General features: G+C 30.7%; 1 protein-coding gene across 11 annotated transcripts in view; it reads left to right on the plus strand.

The window, feature by feature from the left end:
* Positions 1 to 26116, plus strand: part of LOC143067766 (uncharacterized) — a 63216-nt gene that overhangs the window by 6781 nt on the left and 30319 nt on the right. For 6 of the 11 annotated variants that reach the window (XM_076241287.1, XM_076241356.1, XM_076241298.1 and 3 more), the window contains 6 exons: positions 651 to 757; positions 4306 to 4435; positions 13379 to 13702; positions 17227 to 17374; positions 18887 to 19062; positions 23378 to 23523. In XM_076241287.1, the coding sequence (XP_076097402.1) occupies positions 4333 to 4435; positions 13379 to 13702; positions 17227 to 17374; positions 18887 to 19062; positions 23378 to 23523 (897 nt within the window). In that variant the 5' untranslated portion in view covers positions 651 to 757; positions 4306 to 4332. Of the gene's footprint in view, positions 1 to 650; positions 758 to 4305; positions 4436 to 11227; positions 11540 to 11873; positions 12192 to 13378; positions 13703 to 17226; positions 17375 to 18886; positions 19063 to 23377; positions 23524 to 23764; positions 23798 to 26116 lie in introns of all 11 variants that reach the window. The other 5 variants (XM_076241325.1, XM_076241331.1, XM_076241347.1 and 2 more) reach the window with 4 other exon arrangements.

The following is a 26116-nucleotide window of genomic DNA, read 5'->3' on the forward strand; positions in this document are numbered from 1 at the left end:
AAATTAATATTTTTGATCATTTTTGGAACAAAGTGCTTCATTAGTCTAGGGAGGCCAACTAGTATTGTATTGTAAATTGTAAAGTATGTATATATTCAGGTTGCACTATAATCGACAAATATTATATGTAAAATAGAATTACGGAAAAAGAAATTATAGGGAAAAAGAAATTATGAATATAATAATACAAATATATATATGTGTGAAGATATAACAACCAAAGTATAATAAGAAGCTAGAAATAGTCCTAACATCTGCGAAATATACAATTTTGACATGTTTTTTCTTCAATTATTATCAATTTTGAAATGTATTTGAATCTTAAACAGCTGAAGATCTGCCTACTTTCAAATTTAACAAATTTAATGAAAGGTTTACCTTTTGAAATATAACCAACTGACGTCTTGTTTGAAATAGCTATTGAATTTTCTAATACATCTTTGATAAATAAAATTTTAGGCCAATCTTCCATACTATGAGATATTCAGGTAAAAATAAGAAAAAGGACATTGTTTGAATACCTCATTTTTCACTGCTATTCAAAAGACTTTTTGATTTTTTTCTGTATTTGACATGACCTTTCACATTTTATAGATTTATACTTATGTTAAAAAAATATGTTTGTATAACTTGACAAATTATCAATGCAGGTGCATGGAAGAAAATGTAAATCTTGATATAAGACGTGATTAAAGAAAATAGAAAGAAGAAAGAAGATTGGCATACCAAATGAAAAAATAAAACTTAATGGATATAGGTAATTATTTTTTAAAACATTTATTTTTTAACTATTCAATATAACATGCATAACTTAGCTAGCAGTAATATTCAGAATCATTTTATGACCTTTCCCAGGGATTCTTTAATGATAATAATCAGGGGGAAAAACCCAAATTAGAATTATTAAAGACCTGTTTTTGTTGAATAAGTAGAAGTTTATCTCAGTGTGAATCTGGTAATTATTTTACACAATAACAAGTTAGTCATACATGTACATGTACTCAGTTAAGCAAAACAAAAAAACGTTTACTGGCTTTTCATGTGCACCTATTTTTTCATGCAAATGCTTAATTTTAGACTCTCATTGGCAAAATGCTAGCTCTGACATATTAACCAAAGTGTTACATACTAAGTATCTGCAACTCTCATATCAGATACTTATATGGTTGTCACACAATTAATCCTCTGTCCTTCTTCAGGGTCTCTGTCTGAAAGAAGTATCTTCAATATATATGATTCAGTCAATTTCTAAACCAGATTGGAGAAGGTGTATCAATTTGTGAGGTCAGCAACAGTTTTCCATGTTTTGTGTTTTGACTTGTAGCTCTTAAAGTTTGAATAAGGCTACTGCATGCTAATATAAGTATTATTAGATAATTCATATTATGTGATTTAAGTCCTATAGAACCTGTTATTAGTAAAAACATAGAGGGTTTATAGAATGATTGTTTTCAGTTTGAATGATAAAGGATATCTTGAGGTATGTAATAATGTCAATGAGATAGCAACATGAATGATACATAAACTGTAAACACAAATTTAATTCAACTAAAAAACATATATGGGAAAGTCCACAGAATGAATTTCTTAAAAGTATATTAAAGTACACTTTTTTTTAAAAAGATATAGTTTTAGGAGTGTTACTTTTGTTGATAGTTTTTCAGAAAGGTGAGATTTAATGGACTATAATAAAAATAAGATACTTTTAGTAAATGTGAAGGGAACATTCAAACGGATATTGATAAAATATTTTGTAGAAATTCAATATTCATTATATTCCAGGAAGATACTCATTGTTAAAGTTTCAGTTGATGGCTTGATAAAATTTTTTAGCTTCATCTAATGACACTGGAAGATACTAATTGTTTAGTTTCCGTTTGAAGGCTTGTTATGTGTAAGTTTCAGCTTATGACACTGGGAGATATTCATTGTTTAAGTTTCAGTTGATGGCTTGGTAAATTGTTTAAGTTTCATCTAATGACTCTTGAAGATACTCATTGTTTAAATTTCAGTTGATGGGTTGATAAATTGTTTAAGTTTCAGCTTATGACACTGAAAGATACTTATTGTTTAAGTTTAAGCTAATGACACTGGAAGATATTCATTGTTTAAGTTTCAGTTGATGGCTCAGTAAATTGTTAAGTTTTATCTAATGACACTGGAAAATGTTCATTGTTTAAGTTTCAGTTGATGGGTTGATAAATTGTTTAAGTTTCATCTAATGACACTGGAAGATTCTCATTGTAATAAATTTAGTTGATGGCTTGGTAAATTGTTTAAGTTTCATCTAATGACTTGAAGATTCTCATTGTTTAAGTTTCAGTTGATGGCTCGGTAAATTGTTTAAGTTTCATCTAATGACACTGGAAGATATTCATTGTTTAAGTTTCAGTTGATGGCTCGGTAAATTGTTTGAGTTTCATCTAATAACACTGGAAAATATTCATTGTTTAAGTTTCAGTTGATTGGTTGATAAATTGTTTAAGTTTCATCTAATGACTCTTGAAGATTCTCATTGTTTAAATTTTAGTTGATGGCTTGATAAATTGTTTAGGTTTCATCTAATGACACTTGAAAATTCTCATTGTTTAAATTTCAGTTGATGGCTCAGTAAATTGTTTAAGTTTCATCTAATAGCACTGGAAGATATTTGTTGTTTAAGTTTCAGTTGATGGCTAGGTAAATTGTTTAAGTTTCATCTAATGACACTGGAAGATACTCATTGTTAAAGTTTCAGTTGATGGCTTGATATATTGTATAAGTTTCATCTAATGACACTGGAAGATATTCGTTGTTTAAGTTTCAGTTGATGGCTCGGTAAATTGTTTAAGTTTTACCTAATGACACTGAAAGATACTCATTGTTTAAGTTTCAGTCGATGGCTTGATAAATTGTTTAAATTTTAGCTAATGAAACTTGAAAATATTCATTGTTTAATTTTCAGTTGAAGGTTTGGTAAATTGTTTAAGTTTTAGCTAATGACACTGAAAGATACTTATTGTTTAGGTTTCAGCTAATGACACTTGACTTGAAGATTCTCATTGCTTAAGTTTCAGTTGATTGCTTGGTAAATTGTTTGAGTTTCATCTAATGACACTGGAATATATTCATTGTTTAAGTTTCAGTTACAGTGACTTGACTGTTAGTGTTGCTCTCCACCAATGATTCTTATAAATATAGAATACTTTTAGAAAGAAAAACTATATGAAAGCTTAGTTTGGACAATTTTATAGCAATTCAAAATAAACAGTTCCTCTTCAGCATGGAAATGACTATAATATAACTATACAAACTGATAAACTAATTTTGTCACAACATCATTAAAGTGGAGTTAAAGTCTTATAGGATTGTAAGTATATTTTATTTTATTATATTTTATTTTATCACCTTGCACTTTCACATTTTGACTGAACAATTTGTTCAATATTCTGACCAGTTGAACTATTTGGTTTAATAAAACAAATTGCAATTGGGTCAAAATTTTGAATGAGTTGCAATTGGTGGAGAGCAACACTAACAGTCAAGTCACTGTAATGCCTTGGTAAATTGTTGAAGTTACATCTAATGACACCGGAAGATATTCGTTGTTAAATTTCAGTTTTAAATGGCTCGGTAAATTGTTTAGGTTTCAGCTAATGACACTTGACTTGAAGATTCTCATTGTTTAAGTTTCGGTTGATGGCTTGGTAAATTGTTTAAGTTTTAGCTTATGACACTGGAAGACATTCATTGTTTATGTCTCAATTGATCACAGGTTAAAGTTTTTCAGTCAATTACAGAGTGAAGTTTTTGTGTTGGTGACCGGATGAAGTTTTTCAGTTGGTGACAGGATAAAGTTTTTTCAGAAGATTGAAGGATAAAGTTTTGATGCCCCATTTATTGGCATTATGTTTTCTGGTCTGTGTGTCCGTCATACCATTCGTCTGTCTGTCCGTCAGTCCGTGCATCCCGCTTCATGTTAAAGTTTTGGTTAAAGTTTTTGGTTGAGGTAGTTTTTGATGAAGTTGAAATCTAATCAACTTGAAACTTAGTACACATGTTCCCTATGATATGATCTTTCTAATTTTAATGCCAAATTAGAGATTTTCCTCCATTTTCACCGTCCACTGAACATAGAAAATGATAGTGAGGATGGGGAATCCGTGTACTGGGGACACATTCTTGTTCAGTCAATGTTAGGATAAAGTTTCATTTGATGTCAGGATAAACTGTTGAACATGTTGAAGTTCCTGTTGATAACAGGGTAAAGTTTCTGTAAATAAAACTTTTGTTAAACATTATGTAACAATTTCTACTTTATTTTAGATATAGTTTGACAAGAAAGAATAAGCTATGTATTCTTTGATTGGAACAGTGACTGTCCTGTTAGTTCTGTGTCATACCCTGGTGGGAATTACATTTGTAAAGTCAGATGATTGTGCAAACATAAGTGGAAGTAAGTTTATGAACTATTCTACTTTTGCATTCAAATGGCCAAAAATATATAACAACTCTGATATTTCTACAAACCAAAGTACTGCTACCCATATTGATGTTATTTTACTAAACATGATAAATAAAAAGTCTTCACAATTTATATATATATATATATATATCTATAATACTAAAATTACGAGGTCCAATTTGTCAGCCTTCATCACCTAAAAACGACGAATCAAAGAATTCAACTTTATATATAACTAATATAGTACAAAGGTGTAGATTAAAAATTACACCACTCCAGGCCCTTTTGTTTTCCACGTAATTAATATTGCCAATAATTAAGAAGTTCCGGGTTGAGTCCGATACCGATACCAATAGTATATTCACCTGTTACTTATTACCTTATTTGTACGTTCCGCATCTGACAGGCGCACCACCAAACGGTGTATTCAGGATTAATATGCTATATACACGGGTCATATTCACAGGGTTGACACTACTAGATTGTGAAATTGTTACCTATTGTATAATTTTAATCAGTAAAACTTTCTAAGATAACAATACGAATACTAAAAATCTGGACTAAAATAAGGCGTATAGGTACAGTTTTCAATTTGTTAGCGGGCATGACGTAAAACAGCGAATCAAAGAATTCAACTTTATAACTAATATAGGACAATGCTGTTGATTAAAAAATATTCCATTCCATGACCTTTTGTTTTCCAACTAATTAATACTACCAATAATTGATAGGTTCCAGTTCGACGGATTCAAACAGAAAGATTTGAAAGCAGAGAAAACTGCGTATCTTATAATCGGCATGACTTTATCAGATGACAATACCAATATCAAAATAAGGCTTGCGCATAGCTATATACTTTAATTCAGTCACGGACCTGCGATATCACGGATGTGTTCTAGTATATATATATATATATATATATACAGATATTAAAGAAAATGTGGTATGAGTGCCAATGTGCCTGAAATAGAAAATCTTACGAATTCTGTTAAATTCATCCAAATACTAATTTTGGTAAAGGGATAACATATGAAAATCAAAAAAACCTAAGGAAACTTATCAAAAGAATTTTGTTTTCATACATGTATTAACTCTTTGTGTTATCAAACCATAAGAAAATGTACCATGCTTACACATTTTTTAAAGATTGTACTTGCATATGACAAATGATGGAGTATATATATATGTAACACATATTCATGCTAAGCATGTTGAAGAGACCTCCGTGGTGTAGTGGTTAGGGCATCGGACTACTAAAATAAAGGTTCCTGGTTTGATTCCCGTTCCAGGATGAACTCTCCCTTGATACCATTTGCGAGTGTGGTCTTGAGGAAACGAGGATAGTCCGTCTGAAGGGGACGATAAATGGCTGACCCGTGTTAAGAGAGAGCCATATCTCTTGCATGTTAAAGACACCCTTGTAGATTTTAAAAAAAAGAGCAGGCTAATTCCCCTACAAGGCACCACTTGCACCCGCAAAGTGGAAAGGGATTAATATAAGTTGCAAAACTTGTTTCTCAATTCACTATAAATAAATATGTTTAAACTTAGAGACCTCATTTTTGAGGTTCATGAACTGCTTAAAGAATCGTGGAATTCTCTACAGTACTTTGGCTTCTTCAACCAATAAACAAAAACTGGCTGCCATAAAATAAGGACAAGATGCTCAAGCACTAACGATCAATCAAATAGTCAGATACTATGAATTAATATTTAGGATATGGAATGATTCATTGTAAAGTGTATGTCTCTGTCTGGCAGAGGGTTCATCTTTCCTTGACCTTATTTATCAGGGTTCATTGGTCAAACTTAGTTTTTGTGGTAAGGTCAATTTAGCTGAAGAGCATTATATAGGTCAACTATATATGGTGAACATGATGACTATGAAGTGTAAATTTCATGGCAGCACTGGTTTCATTTTACCTTGAACTCATTCTTATAGATTACTGATTAAATAAAGTTAATGTGATTCTTGTAGTTGGACCTGAACATTACTACATAAATGTTTAATGATATCGTTCTATGATATAAGTTTACACATTTTTTTGACATGAATACATATAATGTTGGTGAATATTAAATTTAATAAATATATTATTTTATTTGATATTGATTCAAGAAATGTATACTGTTTGCCTTTCTGACATACACTGCAAGCACTATTAACAATATACTAATATATGATAGTCATTTACTAATATCAATTTTATAATTTTCACCTGTTTGAAACAAATATCCTGCATATGAGCATTTATATATATATAGATATAAGCAGATGTAGTATGAGTGCCAATGAGACAACTCTCCATCCGAGTTTCAATTTGTAAAAGTAAACCATTATAGGTCAAAGTATGGGCAAAATATGGTCGGGTTGTTGTCTCTTTGACACATTCCCCACTTCCATTATCAATTTTGTTCAACACAGAACCGCAAGCTTTATGCCCATTTTAATTTTCAAAACAAATTTTCATCAAATTTGATAGAATTATCATCATGCAATACAATAATTAAATACAAATATGGTTTTGGTTGAAATATGTAGATATATAAATATTGAGGCCTGATTATAACTAAAAGATATATCAAGATTCCACTGTGATGATATATTGATTTCATATTTAATTTATTCTCTACATGGTACTTTATCAGAATGTTGTCATATTTAGAGAAACAAATATTGAATACTTTCAGCTTGTTAAATCACTCTGGAAGACTTCATTTTACTCCACTGCAAAATAATACAAAGTGTGATGGTGTCAGTTTCATTGAAGAGGGGATGAACATGTACAGGGGTTAGGGAACAATAGAATGAGGGAGCACAAAGTTGGGGTCAGAGGGATGAGGGGAGTAAAGATTGGGATACTCTGGGAAAAGAAAACCAATAGCCTGATTTACAAAACAATAATCAAAAAGCAATATGATAGAAGTAACATTTTTTAACCTTGCTCCTGACTTGGAACAGATACTGTGACTTAGAATGTGGCCAGGTAAAGCACTTGTGTTGCAATCAAACCCTCCACTATCATAAGTGATGTTACAAAACAACACAAAAACAAACTGTCCATTCATGCTATTAATATACAATACAAATTCTTCTCTGTTTGGCATAATACAGTTCTATCATGCTGTCAAGATTTATTTTTAAGTTGCACTTTACTGTGACTTGAGTAAAAGGATTTAACTCTCCACCTATTGCAATTTATTCCAAATTTTGACCAAATTGCAATTTTCTTCATCAAATCTTTCTATTGTGGGTCAAAAGTTTTAACAAACTACTCAAGAAGAACAATAGTCACGTCATTTATGTTAGTAGAGCAAAATTTGGGCACACTAAACAATCATATTACGAATACTTTATTTCTCATAAAACTACAATAGTTATAGAGAACATACATAAATATAACTATATTAAAGGTACAATTTTTACAAGCATGTGTGAATATTAGATTTGAATGAACTGCAATTATGGCAAGATCACTGTCAAAAATTTGTTTGCACTAGAAAAAAACAATAAATATTATTTCCTGTCTTATTATATGACATCTTTGAAGACTGAAAACAAAGGTTTAAATATATTGCATTACCATGATTACTGTGACTTTTCTCTGAATTTAACCTTCATTTAATGGTATGCAATGTGCAGAAAACAGAAATAATTATAAAGGCATTTCTGTCTTTGTGTTTCCTAATTAGGTTGACACCAAGCACCTTGGCCTTTCAATAAATGTTTCTAATGTTGGTTGAGGTCATACTTCATACAAAATTATAAGCAAGGAGACTAAAATATGAACTTAACAATAGTAAGGAAGAGAATAAAATACAAATGCTTTATTAATGAACAAGTTACCCTATAGAATATCTATTATACTATCGTAAAGAAAATATCAAATCTAAAATGAGGTTAAGGTCTAAAAGTTAAGTAATCGGACAAAACTATAATAGGTATGAAAAATGGGTAAAACCTGGATTGTTGAACGGTCAAGGTTCTAAACTCCGAGATACCCAGTCTTCTGATTTATATAGGTAACCTCCCTTTTTTTTTTTTAATTAGGAATTTATTTATACCGTTCCTGTCTTAGTAACCATTCTATAATAAAAATCAAATTTAAAATTTTCTGATTATATTATTTTCTTAAGTTTTCGGTCTCTCTCATGCACAGTTTTAGTATTGTTATTATGCCTAAAAATATTTACTTTTTTAATTTATCTTTCTCTCTCACCGTTATAATCATACTAAAAGTATTTTTCTAATGAAAAGGTTTACATTGACAAATAATTGTATAATATTGTATGTTAACATAAGAACTGTGTGAAGAATATCATGTAGGTTAAATCTATAATTTATTCATGAATAAGATCTTTATGTTGTGGATAAAGGATAAACCTGGCTACACCTTTAGGAGAACAAATGTTTGCTCAAGTCAGTTTTAAAGTTTCAATTTTAAAGCATTGAAAATGAAGAAATACTCATAATGAATTTTTATAGTTTATTTACATTTCCTTCCGGAGCACCTGAGATCACCTCTAGTTTTTTGGTGGGGTTCGTGTTGTTTTTCTTTAGTTTTCTATGTTGTGTCATGTGTGCTGTTGTTTGTTTGTCTTTTTCATTTTTTAAGCCATGGACTCACGTTGTCAGTTTGTTTTTATGAGTTTGACTGTCCCTTTGGTATCTTTCGTCCCTCTTTTACATCATGCATTGCCAAATGTTATATTTTGTGTGTGAAAAAATCATAAATTTTGCAAAATTAACAATTTGGGGATAGTACCATATTATTTTTAGGAAAGGGGCTGAGGAAGATTTTGTAAATGATTAACTTTGCCTTGTCAGAACTTAATATCAACATTGACTTTACACTAGAAAGGATGATAATGAATATTCTGCAATACAAAATGCCGGATAGTTTACGATACAATTAAATGTGTACAAAATTGGAAAAGAAAGTGCAGAAAAAACATAGAAAAAAGTAAGAGCTGCGTAGTAACAGTTTAAAATAAATGATCAATATGGAATATATCTTCCTAGCTGGCCTCAGAATATCAAATGGTTGTACTCTTATATTCTATAAAGTGTGTTAGAAATTCAAAAGGGACTAATTATCTCTAATTTTGTTCTCATTATGTTAACATCATATGAAAATTAGATTCTCAAATTTCAAATGAATGCAATTTACAAGATTTAGAAATGAAAGCATTTTGAAAGAATAGATTGGTTCATTAGACAAGATTAACCAGGTTTCAATAATTAATTTTCTCTCTTATTCACATTAATTCATACAATAAGAATGCTGTGGGCACGATTGATATTCAATACCTTTCAAATAGTTCGTTATATAAGGTATATCTAATCATGCACTTCAAACAATTCCTTCATGGGGCATCTCTTTCTCTCATAAAAGTTATCTTATTTCTTCACATTTGCTTATGTTCTGAGTGAGTTTTCTTAAAACACTAGTTTTTTCTATTGTTCTCTATAATTGGCACACATATTTATGAATATTTTCTAAAAAAAAGTGACTAGAATTAAGCAATTATACTACACACTAGTAAAATGACACAGTAATGCAGGAGACTAATTATGTTGTCATGTAATTTCATATCCTTGTGGTTGAATATTGAAAGGTTATCGCAGTGGCAATTTACCTAACCACATTTTCATATTTTTAAACAAGATTCTAAGAAAAAGGTAAATACTAAGTTCTTGGATTTTGTGGTTCACTTAATTTAATCTATTTACCTTAAAACCTAAAAAAAAAATATATATTTTGTTTATCTGAATCCATTTTTTGTGTTAATACCTCGGTATGATTTTTTCTTCAATAAAATAAAAAAAACAATCTGTTCTCTTGAATGAGATTGGATCCTTGTCCAAGCACCTGTTTAACTGCTGAACTGTAGATCTTAGGCCCTTATGACATTTTTTGACTATGCAGGGATGGTGCTCTTAGATCCTTATGATATTTTTTGGCTATTCACGGATGGTGCTTTCAGGGTCTTATGATATTTTTTGACTATGTACAGATGGTGCTCTTAGGTCCTTATGATATTTTTTGACTATGTACGGATTGTGCTCTTAGGTCGTTATGATATCTTTTGACTATTTATGGATGGTGCTCTTAGATCCTTATGATATTTTTTGACTATTTACAGATGGTGCTCTTAGGTCCCTATGATATTTTTTGACTATTTGCAGACCATCTACAAATAGTCAAAAAATATCATAAGGACCTAAGAGCTACACTTAAGCATCAGTCATGAGATGAATAAGGAGCAGAAGGTCAAAGGTTAAAGCTCTATAAGTGTCTGAACTAAACTCTACTTCACTTCGTAAGATTGTTTACAAGGTCAAGTGTCTACTTAGCTCTACTTCACTTCGTAAGATTGTTTACAAGGTCAAGTGTCTACTAAGCTCTACTTCACTTCGTAAGATTGTTTACAAGGTCAAGTGTCTACTAAGCTCTACTTCACTCAGTAAGATTGTTTACAAGGTCAAGTGTCTACGAAGCTCTACTTCACACAGGAGCATTTATTTAATAGATCCTATGCAGTTAAAGTAAGGTAGGTCTATCAAAAGACCTCAATTTACTTAATCAACATAATAAAAACAAAATGAACAAATTAAGGTAATAATAAAAGGAGAGGTGAATCTATGTTTATGAGACAGCTAACCGATAACTAAGACTTTCTAAAAGATTTTAAAAAGTAGATTAGTATAAAGTCATTTTCAAGACATCATTACGGTGTCCATTACAAAGTGTTTACACATTTTTCCTCTTTTCTTTCCAGACCTTACTATAATGGATGATATAAAATTCCTATTTATCGGTGAATCAGCAAATATGACTTGCACCATGATCAACATACAGACCATTAAAAATTACTCTGTCGAAAATTTAAATATCAGAGTAAAAAAATGTCTTGAAATAAAGTCACTGCATAGACAAATTGGCCAAAAAAATAGGTCAAAGGAAATTCATGTTAGGGATGTTATCGAAGATTTGCCTTGTAGAGGTCAGCCATATTTAGATTACACATGCTTTTATGACAGGAAGAAAAACGACAGTTGCATTGTGGGAAGAACATTTATTTATTTTGATTGTAAGATATTTTTTTTTGCTAATGCAAACTTTATGTAGAACTGTACATTCACAAACTGTACATTTTGTGAATGTACAATATTATGGTATATGTCTTTTGTCATTTTCTATGTCATCTATAGAGGTCAAACAATAATCAGAGCAACTAAAAGTAATAATTTGAAATATTATTACTCCCATGATTAGTGGCTAGTAATCATTCTTAAGTGCTTAAATGAAGATACATACATTGTATGCTGCTTATTATATAGGTTGTTATAGGAATAGCGGCTTGCTAGATATAGTTTTAGAGTTCTTGTAAATCAAAACTGTGAATTTTCTTTCTTTCTTTCCAGAACTAACTCTTACAGAGAACATTCATTTCCTTTTTATTGGTGAATTAGCAAATATGACTTGCTCCATCCAAAAACAGTCCATTCAAAATTTCTCAGCTGCTAATTTCTATGTATCAGTGAAACGATGTGGTGTTAATCACCCACTTCCCAAAACTTTGATTGAGACATCAGACCTTATGGAAATGTATGTTACGGACCCAATCAGGGACCTACATTGTGAAGATCAGAATCAGATAAAGTTGGAATATAAATGTGTTTATGAAACAATGAATGGTTCCAGTTGTCCGGTAGGAGAAACAGACCTTATTTATTTTGATTGTAAGAAAAACTTTTTTCACATTTTAACCCAATATATATATATATATATATATACCTCTGTTTTATTTGACCGCAGTGGTCTGTGATAACATAATTTATTATTGTTTAAGTCTGTCATCATATATAAAACAAACATTTGACCCCAAAAATCATCTATAAACCAAACATCTGGCCACAAAAATAATCTATAAAACAAACATTTGAAACCTAAAATCATCTATAAACCAAACATTTGACCCCTTAAATCATCTATAAAACAAACATTTGATCCCAAAAATCATCTATAAAACAAACATTTGACCCCTAAAATCACCTGTAAACCAAACATTTGACTCCTAAAATCACCTGAAACCAAACATTTGACCCCTAAAATTATCTGAAAACCAAACATTTGACCCTTGAAATCATCTGTAATCCAAACATTTGACCCCTAAAATCATCTGTTAACCAAACATTTGACCCCTTAAATCATATGAAAACCAAACATTTGACCCCTTCAATCATATGAAAACCAAACATTTGACCCCTAAAATGATCTGTAAACCAAACATTTGACCCCTAATATCATCTGTAAACCAAACATTTGAACCCTAAAATTATCTGTAGATTAAAAATCTGACCCCAAAAATCTTTCTCTGATTTTCCTTTTTGAAATTCTAAATTTAACCTTGATTGAAATACTGAATCTGCATGGAGATGAGCGTTTTTGTTGCAGTTGTGTTTTTTTGTTAAGATGTCTCCCATCAATGCATGGAGACTGTTATCTTGACTTCATAAGAATTTTTGTGCTTCATTCTGTAAGTATCAATTCACTGCAAAATTACTATTATAGTCTTTTACTCCAACAATTGCAGTTTGATAAAAATTCTGATCCCATTGCAATTTGTGTCATCAAATCAAATGTTACAACTGAAAAGGAATATATATACCAATACTCATATTGGTATGATGACTAGATTGACTTTCCAAGAGCATTTTAGTCAAATTCTTGACCAGTTGTACTGTTTTCTTTGATGAAACAAATAGGTTCAGAATTTTATTGAACTGAAATAATTTGAATAAAACACTCACAGTCAAGTCATAGTAAAAGAGTTTTTGTTTGCAATACAATACAAACAAATGTTTGATGGTGAGTTTCTATTTGTTTGCTTTCCCAAAATTAAATATGAGTTATCCTTTTTTTCCAGACTTTACTCTTATTGGTGAATCAGAGGATATTAATTTTTCTTATATTAATGAATCTGTGAATTTTACCTGCTCCATCAATACACAGACAATTCATAATTTCTCAGCTGATCAGTTTACTATCAAAGTGAAAAAATGTGGTGTAACACATAAATTACTTCCAGGAAGTAATATTACAAATTTTGACATCATAGAAATTTTTGTAAGAGATCAAATCGAAGAGCCACTTTGTGAGGATCAAAATTGGTTAAGTTATAAATGCTATTATGATGTGAATGAGGACACCAGTTGTGAAGTGGGAGAGGGAAAATTCATTTATTTCGATTGTAAGGAATTTTAAATACTTCAAAAAATTAATCCTTTTTGCTGTGATTCTTTAATCATTCATGTCCGAAAGAACAGGGTTCTCAAAAAGATTTGAATTTAGGTGTCCATTTTGTGATACATTCCCGTGCTGTCAAGTAGATAATATTACTGCACTGTGGTTGCAGGTTTTTGAGAGCCCTGAAGACATGTTACAACATAATTTGATGAGTGGCTTTATAACAACAACATAGTTTTGTCTGCTGTCTGTTAACCTTAAAAAGAGATAAAGTTGCATGTTTGTTTTATTTTTAACCTTGCTTTGGCTCATGAAATGGCCTGGTTTGTGGGGTATTGATGTGAAAATATTCATGATACTTGGTGGTTTATTTTTTAAAATGTAGCTGACATCATTTGTAATTCTATATTCCTATGGTTAAATTAAGACCACTATTTTATCAGTCACAACTATTGTCATATGTGAAGTTATACTGGTCCTGGAATGTTACAAAGGAGATAAGAATAATCTTCAAATGTTGAATGATTTATCAATTTTACTACATTTGAAATTGTGATAAAAAATGTGTTGTGAAACAAGAAAGTCAAGTACTAAAATCAATATGTCTTGTGCTCCCCAAAAAGTATTCAATTGTAACAAAGTACATGTACTTAAGTTTCAAAAAATGTTATTTAACACCAAGATTTATTTTTGTTCGTTGGTATAAATACATATAAATGTTTGTGAAGTCAACTCAAATGACCTTTTCTGGATTATTGCCATATAATGTGAACTTCTTTGTATTGTGTGATTTTAGAAATTCATCCTTACATGTTAATAGGATAATAAATAGCCGACTATTAAAAAATATAACAATTTATTCAACCTTTTATGATAAGTCTTCGAGAATTTAATAAGGTGTGTTATTATTATTTATTTGAGGGTCTAAATCAAAACACAATGATCAACACCAAATACAAAACTTTTCCATCTTCATAAACAGGCATGAAATATTTGCCACTGGACATTAAGCAAGCTGCAATTAATCAATACGTATTGTATGTATAAAAATTCAAATATTCTCAAATATGCAAATGTCAAGAGTGTTCAAGCAAATGAAGTTATTTTTTTCCAGGTATAGAATTTTATGGGTTCAGAACTACATATAGATTTGTATGTATTAAGTCCTGGCTTAGGATTAGTCCATTATTAGTTGGTTTTTTTTATCAATATTTTAATAAAACTGTAAATCTTGCAAAAGAAAAAATATGTCCAACAAACAAATGCACTGGCACCTCCTTTAATTACTGCTAATAATAAAATATAATGAAACTAAATAATGTATTAACCTGCAAAACATTGCATTTTTAGACACACAAACTACAAATTTGACTTGTTTATAATCCATGTCTTCTCAGTGATATTAACACATGCTTGAATTGAATTATATGGGAGTGAATAAATTAAAACCCCTCCAATAGAGATACAATTCAGGGCAATAAAACACAAAACATAATACAATCAGATTATTCAGAAATAGTCCATTGTAACTCTATCGTAAACCGCCCCCACACTCTATAAAAATCCATTACAGTTTGAAAAATAGGTGTGTTGTAGGTCTTTTAAATGATTTACTGATGATAACATTATGTAAACTACAAAAACTTGTATCCACTGATAGATAGATAAACTGTTTTAACTGTCTTATAGAACATAAGATTATTCCAATAAATAGCTAATAATTTTTTGTAAGTGCAGATTTTTGCTCCTTGTTGAAGTTCATCAAGATGTTCAAAACATTCTTACCATTATAAATGTTCCACTGCACCAGACTGGATAAGAATAATATTTGATTGAGACACATTGTATAAATTCGATCGTTCCCTTTTGATAAAATAAAAAGAATAACGTTCAGATATTATCATTAGTTCTAATTAGATTTGATTATTCTTTGAATTACCAAAAAGGGTAAAGATCTTGGAATCTTATGGGAAGATTTTTGTTATTTTTCCTTACTTTATTAATTATTTTTGGATCTGATCTATTTTTGATATGCCAACTTCTGTTTAGGGGAACAATAAATTATCTACCAGTACATGAATTAACCATTTTTTGTTTAGAACTGAATAGGGATAAATATATATATCATATACCATGTTTAGATATATTTTGATTGAGAATCAGTTAGGCCATATCATAAATAGATACATGTATAAGAATATGTGGTATGAGCTCCAATGAGACTACTCTCCTACCAAGTCACAATTTGTAAAAGAAAAATCATTATAGGTTAAAGTAAGGTCTTCAACACAGTGCCATGGCTCAAACTGAACTGTAAGCTATAAAGAACCCCATAAATGACTAGTGTAAAACCATTCAAACAAATCTATATAAAAACAAAAAAACAAGAAACATGTACAAACCACACCAACAAACAACAACTACTGAATATCAGGTTAATAAAATGAAATTAGTAAAATTTACATTAGTCTGTTTGATAATGTTCCTCTCTGAAAAGAAAAGTTAAAATGAAACGACTGTATTGGTGGTGTAAGTCATATCATGCTGTACTTCTCACTCTGGTGTATACCACAACTTCAAATTTGTCAGTAACTTACTAGTAACACTGTTGAATTGATTTATACTATATGTAATTTTAACATTATTTAAAACAATGCATTCAAAAAACTGTTGACATTGATTTTTGTATATGTTTGTTTTAGATCATTTATTTTTCTTTTATTATGACCTTCATTATTTAACTTTTAGTAAACTTAAAGTTATTCTCTCAAGTTTAAAATTAAAAAAAAAACAGTAACCTCATTTACCTAATTTTGGAGAATATTTATTCAAAGTCATCCTATCTATTTATACTTTATTTTTCATATATATAAGCCTTATATACAGCAATGTATGAAAAAAAAATTGGCCAAACAATTTTATTTTTTAACTTTTGCACATGAATATGTAAAATACGTTTTTTTTTTTTATTAAAGTCCCTTACTACCTTAGGGAATTGGATATACATAGAAATGTATTTTTGCCAAAGCATGCTTAAAGTAACGCTATAAATCACTGCTATAGTAACTGCCTGATGCACTGAACTCCTGAGAGAATAACTTTTTGTATAATATTTCATTTCCACTGATTAAGGGTTAGTAATTTTTTATGAATTTCTCAAATATTTTATAGCAACCATAAACTGAAGATATAACCAGAACTGATATAACATTCACAAAACATGTTTTACTGCACCAAATACTCATTTGACAATTAATGTCCATAAAGTGATGCTCAAGGTGAAAAACTTTGTAAATCAAAAACATATATTTCAACATTGGAGAGCTTATAAAACAGAAAATAACCTTAAGAAAAGCAAATATAGGGACAGTTTTAAATGATTAAATGAAATCAACTTACAATAGGAAACAAAAAACATATAACTTTTATATATTGCAACTGTGGCGTTTAAAGCATATTCTTAATTTTATATGTAATTAGTGTATTTATGCATAGAGTAAATTTATATTTTATCATGACATTTTGTAGTTCCACCTTCTCCGGTGAATAAAAGTTTTCGCTGCCTAGCGTATAACTGGTTGAACATGACATGCTGGTTTGACCTTGGAGTTGTGTACCGAGGATGGAATGTTCCAGGTTATACAAAGGTTGATATAAAAGTCAAATATGGCATCTTGTAAGTAAATATATTAGCAAAGGAGGGGCTAAAGATACCAGAGGGACAGGCAAACTCCAAGATTGAAAAATAAACTGACAATACCGGGGCTAAAAAAGACAAAGATAAACAATAATAGTACACAAGACACAACATAGAAAAATAAACTGACAATACCGGGGCTAAAAATGACAAAGATAAACAATAATAGTACACAAGACACAACATAGCAAAATAAAGACTTAGCAACACGAATCCCACTAAAAACGGGGGTTGATCTCAGATGAAAAAATGGGTGAAAACATCTTTTGGACCCTCTCTTGACAGAACTTTCACAGATATACCCAAACGTAAAGAGACAAAATTTATGAAAAACAATGACAGAAAAGTAAGAAGAAACCTTATTCAAAGTATTGAAAATTCATAAACTGTTGCAATGTTTTTATCAATGTGAAAATTTGTATTTATAACTTCAGCTGTAATTTTCTATCGCAAAACAGGCCTCAACATGTACAACACAACATAATATATTCCACAGTAATTTGGTGATCAATGATAGAAGACAGTACAGTAAAGCTATGTCTTACTTACAAAATATACAAACACATAAATTTCCACAATGATCATGTGAAAGATCAGGATTTTCAAATGAGTTTATAGATTCCACCCCTGGAACAAGTGTGTTACCATATAGATCTCCACTGCAGACAGTCAGATTTTGATATTTAAAGCATGAGGTTTTCTGAGATATTTTAATGATTAGAATTTTTAAAACTAGAGAGTGGAGAAATATTGAAATACACTAGAATTATAGTGGAGAAATATTGAAATACACTAGTTATAGTGGTGGAAACTGTTTCTTTATTGATTTTTATCCTTCATTTTTTGAAAATTTGCAGTAAGTTGTGTTATTTATATGTGACTTTTTCATGACCTCACAATAGGAAAATCAAGAAAAATGACACCATAATTAAATTTTGACCAAATGTTTGCCGAAAACCGTGATTTCACTAGTGTGCATGGAGAACAAATTTTTCACAATCGGTTGGGTAATGTGAAAATAGTGAAAGAATAGTAATTTTCTGCTGTTGGTCAGATTGATGATTGATAGATGTTTGGTGTTTAACTCCACTTTCTGAACAAATAAATATTGGCTATTTGTGGTGTCAGGAGACAACCATCACTTTCTACAGGAAGATAAGTAATCTTAGTCTATGAAGATTCAAGTTGAAAGCACCTGTCAAGGGTGGGGTTCTAACTTACAACGCCAGCGTTGACTGGCTAATGATTCAGTAGATTAACGACTTAGACCACTCAGTTGCCAAGGCTGACCTGCTGCTGGTCACATGGATTTATAGATCTGGATTTTGAAAGAGCGATGAAATAGTGATCAGTTAATATTCTCATTATTTGAGTCCTTAGAGTTTCAATTTGCATTAACAGTTAAAATATTCATATATCTCAGCAATAATTTTATATTTAAACTTTTGAATGATATACGGTTAGTTCAATTCTTTATGATTTTTATTTCAGAGGAATGACAGAAGAACTAGAGGAGCAGTTCATAAAAAGAGATGGCACTTGTTTAAAAATTAGCATTCCAAACAACATATTTACTCTCATCAATGTGCAAATGGATATTAATATTACAAATGAGGCACGGAAAGTTTCTAACATCAGCATATTTAAATTTAACCCCAGAGATTTTGGTAGGTAAAAACTTGAAACCAATATATTTAATTACAGTAACATTCACACACAAAAAAATACACTAAATATTAATATTTCGAAATGATATTCCAGTCACTGGCAAAAACAGGTTTAAGACCTTGGAATAAACATGCAGACTTGAAAAAAGATTTATTATCCATCCCCGTTTGTTAACATGTATTTGAAAATGAGAAAATTAACCATTATATATTGTTGGACATAATCAGAGATGTTTTAAAAATTGATTTATAAGCAGGTAGAAAAACTGACAGGCCTATGTCCTTGTATTTGAGATATAATTGATTAAAAATTTGTCTGGAATTGATTTTCTCTAGATTTTTATACTCATTTAACATTTGCACCTGTTTTCTTTTAAGAACTATGATATAAATAACAAGGATTTTATAAGACTTTTATAAATTGTGTTTTAAACTACAATTTTTTTGTTAAATCTATTATGTAGTTAATTTTTTTCAGATTTTAAACTTTGTTTCATCAAATTTTTCTAAGTTCTTTGATATGCTGCATCAAGCCATGTCTTAAGATTTTGGATATTGGACCAGAAAAGAAAAATGTCTAATTTTAAAGTTTTAAGTTCTTTAAGCTTGAATATTGTGTCCATACTTTCCCAACTGTCTCAGGGTTTGTATCAAGCTGTGCCCTGCAGAATATTTTATTTTAAAATAAATTACAAAAGAAATAAAAGATGTTTGGCATGCTCTTTATCATTTATATTTATTGTTGTACATAAATTGGGCCATTGGGTTACTCGTTTGAATTGTTTTACATTTGTCATTTCGGGGCCTTCTATAGCTTACTTAAGTATGCGGTATGGGCTTCCCTAATTGTTGAAGGCTGTTTAGTGACCTATAGTTGTTAATTTCTGTGTCATTTGGTCTCTTGTGGAGAGTTGTCTCATTGGCAATCATACCACATCTTCTTTTTTTTTTTTACAAAAGTAAGTAAGTTTATTATTTATTATAGTGGCATGTGTTTTTTAAAAATTATTATATAATACAGTGAAATATAAAACGATAATTAGAACACCCGACCCTTTGGGTCTGTAAGTCACTTTTAACATTAATGTCAATGGTACAACAAACAAAGTATATAAATATTTACTAAATTACAGATAAAATTAAAACGAAAAAAATATTGCCCAAAAGAAAAAAGATTTTAAATTCATTTTTATTATACGACCGCAAAAATTTTAATTTTTTGGTCGTATATTGCTATCACGTTGGCGTCGTCGTCGTCGTCGTCGTCGTCGTCGTCCGAATACTTTTAGTTTTCGCACTCTAACTTTAGTAAAAGTGAATAGAAATTAATGAAATTTTAACACAAGGTTTATGACCACAAAAAGAAGGTTGGGATTGATTTTGGGAGTTTTGGTCCCAACATTTTAGGAATTAGGGGCCAAAAAGGGCCCAAATAAGCATTTTCTTGGTTTTCGCACTATAACTTTAGTTTAAGTGAATAGAAATCTATGAAATTTTGACACAAGGTTTATGACCACAAAAGGAAGGTTGGGATTGATTTTGGGAGTTTTGGTTCCAACAGTTTAGGAATTAAGGGCCAAAAAAGGGCCCAAATAAGCATTATTCTTGGTTTTCGCACAATAACTTTAGTATAAGTAAATAGAAATCTATGAAATTTTAACACAAGGTTTATGACCACAAAAGGAAGGTTGGGATTGATTTTGGGAGTTTTGGTCCTAATAGTTTAGGAATAAGGGGCCCAAAGGGTCCAAAATTGAACTTTGTGTGATTTCATCAAAAATTGAATAATTGGGGTTCTTTGATATGCCGAATCTAACTATGTATGTAGATTCTTAATTTTTGGTCCCGTTTTCAAATTGGTCTACATTAAGGTCCAAAGGGTCCAAAATTAAACTTAGTTTGATTTTAACAAAAATTGAATCCTTGGGGTTCTTTGATATGATGAATTTAAAAATGTACTTAGATTTTTAATTATTGGCCTAGTTTTCAAGTTGGTCTAAATGGGGGTCCAAAATTAAACTTTGTTTGATTTCATCAAAAATTGAATAAATGGTCCTTGATATGCCAAATCTAACTGTGTATGTAGATTCTTAATTTTTGGTCCAGTTTTCAAATTGGTCTACATTAAGGTCCAAAGGGTCCAAAATTAAACTAAGTTTGATTTTAACAAAAATTAAATTCTTGGGCTTATTTGATATGCTTTATCTAAATATGTACTTTGATTTTTGATTATGGGCCCAGTTTTCAAGTTGGTCCAAATCAGGATTCCATATCAAGTATTGTGCAATAGCAAGAAATTTTCAATTGCACAGTATTGCACAATAGCAAGAAATATCTAATTGCACAATATTGTACAATAGCAATTAATTTTCAATTGGAGTTATCTTTCTTTGTATAGAATAGTAGTTGATAATATATGTTGGAAATTTGCCAGACATGACTATGATGTCATTTTCTATTTTTATTTGCCAATAACTTTATGTAAATAACTTCATTGGAAATTTGCCAATATAAAATGTTGCTGATGAAGCTTTTTTTCCTTATCTTATCTAAAATGTTTTTAGATAATGTATGTTGGACATTTGCCAGACATGACTATGATGTCATTTTCTATTTTTATTTGCCAATAACTTTATGTAAATAACTTCATTGGAAATTTGCCAATATAAAATGTTGCTGATGAAGTTTTTTTTATTGTTTTATACAATAAACAATGTATATTCACTTTTACTACCAACCAATCTTTACCATTCAGTGATAACAAGCACTTTATTTTACATTTTAATATTTTATGATGTATTTAAAAGAGTAGTTATTGTTGCAAACTCCATTAGAAATTTGAATTGATATCAGTTTTGGAAAAAGGGAAACGGGGATGTGAAAAAAAAAGGGGGGGGGGGGGGGTTAAATTTTTCTCATTTCAGATTTCATAAATAAAAAGAAAATTTCTTCAAAAAAAACTTTTAAGTTCATTAGACCACATTCATTCTGTGTCAGAAACCTATGCTGTGTCAACTATTTAATTTTAAATTTAAAAAGTTTGAAGAAATCTTTAATTGATTTGTAAAATCTTGACATTTGTTTTGTGTAAAAAAAAAACCATGTAATGTCAAAAATTTGATCACAATCCAAATTCAGAGCTGTATCACGCTTGAATGATTTGTCCATACTTGCCCCAACTGTTCAGGATTCGACCTCTGCGGTCGTATAAAGCTGTGCCCTGCGGAGCACCTGGTTAAAGACTATGTTCCAAAAATAAGGTTGTACCAAACACTTTCACTTAAATTAATTTGGCTTGTTTAGTTTTCATAAAATTTTGACAAAATGTGTACTAAATGGACCATATGACAAAAAATATCAAAAATTTGAAAAAACTTGAACCATGCACACACTTTATCGGAAAATTTTCGTTGGACAAACAGTAGTTTGATTAACACCAATTTTGATCATTGAGAAGCCTAATCTTTCACGAACAATAGAATGTAATTCAACCTTTCTGCTGATTTTGATACGACTGCAAAATTTTTGCAGTCATTTTGATGTCGTGGTAGTCAGCGTCATCCCTGACACTTGGTTTCCAGACAATACCTTTAGTATAAGTGAATAGAAATTTATGAAATTTAACACAAGGTTTAGAACAACAAAAGGAAGATTGGGATTGATTTTAGTGGTTGTGGTCCTACCAGTTTAGGAATTAGGGGCCAAAATGGGGCCCAAATAAGCATTTTTCTAGTTTCCAGACAGTATTTTATGGAATGGTGTATGGATCTCTCTAAAATTATACCAGAAAGTTCCATACCAAAAAGGGATGGATATGATTGGCTTTGGGGGGTTATGGGTCAAACCATTTAAGAATTAGGGGGAAAACAAGGGTGTCCTGGTTAATGAACAATAACTTTTGTAAAATTTGGATGACCTCCCTTTTATACTGCTTTTAAATTATTGAATTGATTACTATGGTTGCAATCACAACAGCGTTGTGTATTGCACAACAGCAAAAAATCTAATATAAATTTCAATCATATTCCAATTCTTAGTACTTTGGCTACAGTTATTCTGTGTCAGAAACCTATTTTGTGCCAAATATTTAATTACAATCCAAATTCAGACCTGTATCAAGTGCAAGATATTGTGTCCATTTTTGCCCCAACTGTTCAGAGTTGAACCTCTGCGGTCAAATCCAGCTTTGCTAGGCAAAGCAATTTATTACAGAGTTATCTCCCTGTAGTGTATTGTACCACCTTTTCATAGTTAAAAATAACATCTGTAATTGTTTATGGGACTACTGGTACTAAAATGATTGTTTTCTTTACAGTTAAACCAGCTCCGATTGAAAACTTGAAATATATTGAGAAAAATTCAACTGCAATCAAACTTGAATGGTACCATTCTAACTCACAGATGTCCAAAAAGTTCCGAATTCAATACAGCTCTGAATATGATCCAAAGGGGAGCTGGATGGTAAGGAATCTTGCCTTGATATAGTTCTGTATTAGTATGTTTCAGTTTACGTATTTTGTCGTAGTCATTTCATGTTCCGATGTGTATTCACGTTATTCATAATTGTTTCATATAAATTGTTCATCTAACCTATTCAATGAAATTAAATACATATATAAAGTGTGGCTAAGAAAACATATGATATTTCAAATTTTATATATTACAAAAAAATCAGTAAGTTTGTTTGTTTGTATATTTTTAGCAAAAGGAATATGTTCAAATATATCCGAGATCGGTAGGCAGCATGATATATTGTTTACAAGGGTGGCACTGTAATTCCTATGTTATGTTGCTGGTTGTTTTTCTGAGTTGCTTTATTTTTGTTACCATACACCCTATATTATGTTATTTTGGATCAGGGATTTTCAGTACCAATTTGTGATTCCTTTGTTATATAGCTTGTTTATATTTATGTATGAACTGTATATTTGTCTGTGGTATTTATGTATTTCTTGAATGAAATTAAGCTTTTTGGGATGGTCTTCACCAAATAAGACTGTCATTTTTGCTTGCAGGTATCATGTGCAATTTTTTTACAGTTTTATTGTCTCGCTTGACGGCGTCAAAAAGTGAGACATAGGTATGCTGTTTCCGGCGTCGGCGACAGCGGCGTCAACAATGTATTAATTGTGATTAGGTTGAGTTTTTGATGAACTACTAGTGGTAAGTCAAAGATGGTATGCAGTTGTATTAGTATTGGCACATCTCATTACTATGGAGATTATTTGACCCCGCCCCCTCAGTTATGTTCTATTGACTTTGAAACTTTTGCTTAGTTTTCATGTATTAGTTTGTGATTAGGTCAGTTTATAGGGAACCACTAGTGGTAAAGTAATGATAATTGGTATGCAGTTGTAAAAGAATCAGCATATCTCATTTCCATGTAGATTATTGTGCCCAAACCCTCATTTATGGTCTATTGACTTTGAAATTTTTGCTTAGTTTTTATGTATTAGTTTGTGATTAGGTCAGTTTATTGGGAACCATTAGTCGTGGGTTAATGATATATGGTATGCAGTTGTATAAGCATTTGCAAACCTTATTTCCATGCAGATTATTTGGCCCTGCCCCCTCAGTCATGGTCTATTGACTTTGAAACTTTTGCTTAGTTTTCATGTATTAGTTTGTGATAAGGTCAGTTTATGGGGAACCAGTAGCGGTAGGTCAATGATACTTGGTATGCAGTTGTATTAACATTGTCACATCTCATTACCATGGAATTTTTTTTACCCTCCCCCTCAGTTAAGGTTTATTGACTTTGAAATTTTACTTAGTTTACATGTATTAGTTTGTGTTTCGATTTGTTTAAAGAGAACTACTTATGATAAGTCAATGGTATTTGGTATGCAGTTTTATTAGCATTGGCACATCTCATTTCCATGGAGATTGTTAAGCCATGTACCTTCAGTCATAGTTCATTGACTTTGAATATTTGCTAAGCTTACATGTTAAAGTGTTGCTATTTTTTATTTCAACATTTGCATTATCAAAAATTACAAAAAGCGAGACATATCTCTGTGATAACAGTTTATATCTATTTATGTTTCATTGACTAAATTTTCCTATATTTACCTTACAATAACACTGTAAATACATAAAGTTTTGCAAAGTTTTTATTATTGTTTTTCATTTTTTGAACTTATTCTTTTTGGTCTTTAAAACCCATGTAGCAAATCATGCATGGTCTTTTCCATACCTATACAAATGATGGATCAGGACTGTATTTTGAGCTTATTTAGTAGCTCACATTTTTTATCACTTGACGTCCAGCATCCGGCGTCCTGAACTTTTACAAATATTTTCTCCTCTGAAACTAATGGGCCAAATTTAACCAAACTTGGCCACAATCATCATTGGGGTATCTAGTTTAAAAATGTGTTCGGTGACCCAGCAATCCAACCAAGATGGCCGCCATGGCTAAAATTAGAACATAGGGGTAAAATGTAGATTTTGGCTAATTACTCTGAAACCAAAGCATTTAGAGCAAATCGACATGAGGTAAAACTGTTTATCAAGTGAAGATCTGACAACCGGTTGTTGGGTTGCTGCCCCTGAATTGGTAATTTTAAAGAAATTTTGTCGTTTTTGGTTTTTATCTTGAATACTATTATAGATAGAGATAAACTGTAAACAACACAATGTTCAGCAAAGTAAGATCTACAAATATGTCAACATCACAAAAATGGTCAGTTGACCTCTTAAGGAGTTATTGCCCTTTATAGTCATTTTTTACCATTTTTTCATAAATTTTTGTAATCTTTTACAAAAATCTTCTCTTCTGAAACTACAAGGCCAAATTTTAACAAATTTATCATTGGGGTATCTTGTTTAAAAATGTGTGCGGTGACCCAGCTGACCAACCAAGATGGCCACCATGGCTAAAAATAGAATATAGGGGTAAAATGTAGATTTTGGCTTATAACTCTGAAACGAAAGCATTTAGAGCAAATCTGACAAGGGGTTAAATTGTTAATCAAGTTAATATCTATCAGCTCCGAAATTTTCAGATGAATCAGACAACTGGTCGGTGGGTTGCTGCCCCCCAATTGGTAAT

Source organism: Mytilus galloprovincialis, chromosome 1, assembly GCF_965363235.1.
Source record: "Mytilus galloprovincialis chromosome 1, xbMytGall1.hap1.1, whole genome shotgun sequence".
In the NCBI taxonomy this organism is placed as follows: Eukaryota; Metazoa; Mollusca; class Bivalvia; order Mytilida; family Mytilidae; genus Mytilus; species Mytilus galloprovincialis.